General features: G+C 41.6%; 1 protein-coding gene across 1 annotated transcript; it reads right to left on the bottom strand.

The window, feature by feature from the left end:
- LOC107646737 lies at positions 2,951 to 3,322 on the bottom strand. The gene has a single exon (XM_016350901.1). The coding sequence runs from the start codon at positions 3,320 to 3,322 to the stop codon at positions 2,951 to 2,953; it is 372 nt and encodes a 123-aa protein (XP_016206387.1).

Here is a 5,610-nt window from a genome sequence, read left to right as displayed (position 1 = left end):
TAAAAACTTTAGTAATATATAATTTATGATTAAGTACGATTTTAGTTCTTAAGGTATAGGACGAAAATTTTGTTCGTTTCCAATTTTTTTTACATACAAAATTGTCGTAAGATTTAAAACCAAATTTTAAAATTTTAGACCAAATTATCCATAACAAAATAATTATAAAATAAAAAAATAAGAAACAAAGAGTGTTTTTGCTCCTACGAAGGGAGAAGGAAGGAAGAAGAAGCTGTTTATAATCCACTTATACCTCCACTTTCATCGTACTTCCGTACGATTTTAGTTTCTAAGATAAAGATGATTTTAAAATTAAGTTAAATGTTAGAGACAATTTTATATAAAAAAAGATTAAAAATAAAAAAAATTCCACATATACTTTAAAGATGAAAGTGGTACTTAATCCTAAATTTACAAGAGATTCAACCATTACACAACAGAATATTTTGCTTGGCGAATCTCAACAACCTCCTTTGAATTGTTTTTGTTTTTTCTATTTTTTAAGCGGAGGGAGAATTTTGTATTGCTCAGCATAGTGGGGTACGCCAATATGAATATATGATTTTTCTACAGTGGCCAAGATTTAAAAGATTCATTTTGTTCAATCATGTCGTATATATGGTTTATTTTGTTCTTGCCTTAGGGATTTTTTATTTAAATAAATATATTAATTATTAAAATAAATAATTTTAAAAATTATTACTGAAATCCATCTTAAAGTTTTATCTTTTTTAAAGTGTAAATGAGATAACTTTGCACGTATCTCGTTTATACTATAAACGAGATAAGATATGTGCGCGTGACACATGTATATCTCGTTTATAGTGTAAACGAGATACGTGCAAAGTTATCTCGTTTACACTGTAAACGAGGTATGTCTAAAATCCCTAAAATCCGTCCATTAATTTTATCTCGTTTATACTCACGTATTTTGTTTATATATACTGTAAACGAGATAAGACACGCGCGTATGTCTCATTTACACTGTAAACGAGATACGTATAAAACTATCTCGTTATACTATAAATAAAATAAGGCTGGTGGACGGCTATAAACATATGTTGTTGATGACAACAAAGTTTTGGGCCCCAGGTTAAACCTTTCAACCACTTTCCCCTCTCTTTTACCCCTTTCTGTCTATATTATCGAGTAATACGAGGATGGCGCACGCAGAAGGTAATGATCGGGACATCAACTGGCTGAATGAGACTTGGCATTACGCTGGGGCAGAGGACTTTGAGGTTAATTTTGTAATCTTAACTTTTATGCAATCCTATAAAAATATATATGTATATATTTAGCCATGGTTAGGGTACTTGCCAAAAACTAAAATACAGTTTGTATCACTAGGAATATGTCACTGATTGAAATTTGGAACTCTAGTTTATTTTTCCTGTATTAGGTTGTTACTACATAATTATTAACTTAGTAACTAGTAAAGTTTGATAATTAGAATATTAAGTTAAGTCAGACTTTGTTCGTTACATTGTTAATAACTTTATTGAATGTTTGTAATCCACGTAACAAAATGAGAAAATGTGTATTAATTAAGATTGTACATAGTCACAGAGAATGCCGTGTTGGCATAAATCCAGCTAGTACATACGTGTAAGATTTTGTTAGGGTTATGTGTAGAATAGTGAAGACACTTTGCTATGTTAATGGACCTATCCAATTATTTATTTTTTAATAATTGTGAATATATATTTTTTTGTCAAAGGCCTGGCCTTATCCTCCCCCGACGAGTGAACCATACCCTTCCTCTACCCGACGTCATCGTCCCGTATCTGAGGAGGCTAGATTCGGCAACACGGTGCCTCTCAGGAATTTCACATTCAACAACTCCCTAATTACGGCATTCGTAGAGCGATGGCGTCCAGAGACCCACACATTCCATCTCCCGTGGGGTGAGGCCACCATCACCCTACAGGATGTGGCGTACCACCTTGAGCTACACACACACGGGGACCCAGTTGGAGGGGTTCTTCCATGACTTCTACAGGTGGTACCACACGAAGACGTGGGAGTTTGGTGGAGCAGCTACTCGGTGCCAAGCCTCCAGTGGTTCCACAGTAGGTGGCGCAGAGGAAGGAGTCGTTCTCGCTGAAGCTTATAAGGCTGCGGGACCGTGTTCGTCGGATACCACTGACAGATGACCCAGAGACCCTTCGACAGTATACTACGTGTTACATCATGTTACTGATCGAAGGCTCTCTGATCATGGACAAGTCGAACAACTTGGTCCATCTGCGTTGGCTGCCACTGCTTCAAGACTTTAAGTGATGCCGGGCATTGTCTTGGGGCTCGGCTGTGCTGGCCTGAAGGCTACTACATCCCACCTCTGCCACCGCATCAGTAGCAGCCCCAAGATCCTGCCATCCAATCCATGCCTCATGCAGACCCTTGACCTACTGGACCTCAGCGTCAGACTCAACCTCCGCCGTGTGGTACCAGGCATCAGCTCCACTATTAGGATCCTCACCACCGGTGATGACTTATGTTTGTTGTTAATTTTATTAGGCCGAGTTTCTTGTTTTCATATTTATGGAAGTTGTATTGTATACCCGATAGTTATATGCTAACATTATATGTAGTCCTTTTATAATGATATTGTTTTTATTATGAAAAAATTTGGTGGAACTTGTAAGGGTGCTATGCAACTGAAATTAAAATATGTTACATAAACAATGACCGCGGATAGTTTTTAGCACAAGTCTTACAAGAATACATAACTATAACAAAGGGTTACAACTAGAATTTAAGAAACCAACTGGAATAAAACGAAACAGCTACAATAAAAGAAAACAACTACTGTAAAACAAAACTACTACATTAAAATGAAGCAACAATAATAAACGGACTATCAACCCTAAGAATCGTCCGCGGGTTGATTAGGATAACCCCTTCTATTATGACCGACTTGCCTGCAGAGGCTACACCGCTTCTCCTGTCACTCGACCTCATCCATGTCATTCTGGAACCTAGTGGACTCGGGTCTCCCAGTAGCCTTCCTGCGCATGAGTGGGTTAGGACGGACCAGTGTCCCATACCACTTTGGTATCGGTGGAAACTCCATCTCGTACACCTTGAACACAGCCTCCTGCCTGTAAATTGGATGAACATACGGAGCCCACTTGATGCTAGCGGTGGCACACCTAGCAAGCGCATGGCGGCATGGGTAGTGGAGTGCCTGAAAGAGTCCACAGTCACACAAACCCGCTGATAGCCGAACTCGGAAGGATCCTTGCAACCAACCCTCAAACGACTCTAACTCCTCCACGACAAACACAGAATCCCGCCGATCACAATGAGTAACATGCATCTTCGGGATGCCTTCTCAGTTCTTCTTAATTGGCTGCTATCAGCCTCCGGGAGAACCGGTCTCCAGCAGCCAGCTGTGACTGCGCCTCCATGCCCTTTGTGACGAACAACTTCTGCAACCGTTCATACGTGAAGCACACAATGGTAAAACTCAGAAAGTACCGTGTACCCTTAAGAACTGCATTGATGGCACTCTGATAGATTTTTTGTCATATGACCAAACCGCCGACCACTATCGCAGTGTTGTAGCCATATCTCTGGGTTGAAACGGCCAGCCCAGTCTGCGATCCCAGGCGACAACCCTCTCAAGGCATTCATGTACCACTTGTAACCACCCTTGCTTGGACTATAAGCGGCATTCATAAGGTATCGCTTGCCCTCAGCTGACTTAAAATGAGTTATACAGTTGGTGGCCATGTGTCTAATACGATAAGCATGGAACGCTCTAGGAGGATGTCAACCATTATCATCGGCATTGAGTGCAGCCTTGATGGCTTGCGATCTATCGGAGATAACCAACAGGCCTTCTTGTGGGGTAACATGGCGTCTCATATTAGTAAGAAAGAACAACCATGACTCCGTACTATCGGACTCCACAATGGCAAAAGCAATAGGCAGGATATTGCTGTTGCCGTCTTGTGCCACTGCAATAAGCAACACCCCACCGTATCTGCCATACAGATGTGTGCCATCGACGGAAACAAATGGCTTGCAATGATTGAAAGCCTCAACACAAGATGAAAAAGTTCAAAATACTTTGTCGAAGTATGGTACGACCCGTAGCTCACAAATAGTTCCCGGTAAATAACTCTACAGCGCCTGAAGCAGTTTCGGCACCTTATTGTATGACTCATCCCAATCCCCGTAGATCTGAGCAATTGCCTTTTGCTTTGCCATCCACACCTTTCTGTAGGAGGGTTTGAAGTGATAGCTCTGTCAGACCGCACCTTGTAGGACAGGGATGCTGACGGATGGGTTAGACTGTATCAATGGCAGGATGACCTTGTAGATGAGACTGCTATGCAACTGTTGATGGTCTTCGGACATGGTGGGTGCTAAATAAGTATGCGCTCCACCAACCCTACGGACCTCCCTAACGAAATAAAACAGCCATGTTTGGAAACTACTTAATATATAGCAACCATAAATGAGTAAGTACGCCTCAATTAAACTTGAACTCACCAATATCCGAGGTTTTGTCAAAGGGCAACATGGAGACTCCATGGACACCCATTTGCAGCTTGACGGCAATGCACATGGTACTCTAACCGGTCCGATTCGATCACCCGGTACTTAGCACTCCTGTGAATACTGTAGTTCTTCATGCCCTGCATCACTGCATCTCAGCATTTGAATTTATGTCCGACCCAAAACTCTACACCACCGTCTAGGTTATAATCCTCTTCCCCCGTGTTGGAAAATAGAGTTCTCTCATGCATGGCGTCCAAATCCAATGTATTATAGTAACTTGGTACATCTGATAGCGCCGGAATTGGGTGGAGGGAGGCAAAACATGGCGCACCGTTGTCTCGGTGGACGTCTCCAGTACAAACTCTTCCTCATCGCTCCTTCAGAGGAATCACTATCGGCACTATCGGCAACGAACTCTTCGTCGGAGTCTTCCTCACCCACCTCCATGTCTTCCACTAGAATGGCGACATGAATGGGTGGTGGTGCGAGAGGTCGGTCATCCTGGACATAGGTCGAGTGTACAGAACCACCACCACCAACATCTCCAACCTCGGCCGACAGCCCCATCACTTTTTCCGCCATGATTCTTCCATGGATGTCAAACATGAGGCGCACATGCTCGTCCCTCAGAAGCCAAAATAATCAAAACCGGAAAATTCCATTACCCAACTGTGCTGGCAACCTATATCCCACCCTTCCGACCTCCCTCGTCCCTATTCCACCAAGGTTGCTCAATATCAAAATCTTCAACTTGGACAACAAACTTACACGCTGAGTGCGCAAGAGTATCAGATTCTCACACTCAAATATCACCCTATTGTCGTCATTTCTCATACAACAGTTGGGGTAAACACACACAACTATGTATACCCTATTATTGGTCATTTTTGCCTTCTTTTTGTGAGAAAAACGGGAGAGAAGAAGATATGAAATGTATGTGGAGAATGGCAAGGATTGCACATCTTTTTATAGCTACTAAAAATTTGTCTTACTATATCTCGTTTACACTGTAAACGCATTGACTTAACATGTATGTAGTTTACACTGTAAACGAGATAAGACTAATGGACAAATTTCGATAATAATTTTTAAAATACT

The sequence above is a fragment of the Arachis ipaensis genome, chromosome B06 (assembly GCF_000816755.2).
Source record: "Arachis ipaensis cultivar K30076 chromosome B06, Araip1.1, whole genome shotgun sequence".
Taxonomy (NCBI): domain Eukaryota; kingdom Viridiplantae; phylum Streptophyta; class Magnoliopsida; order Fabales; family Fabaceae; genus Arachis; species Arachis ipaensis.
This window is presented reverse-complemented; position numbering and strand designations above follow the sequence as displayed.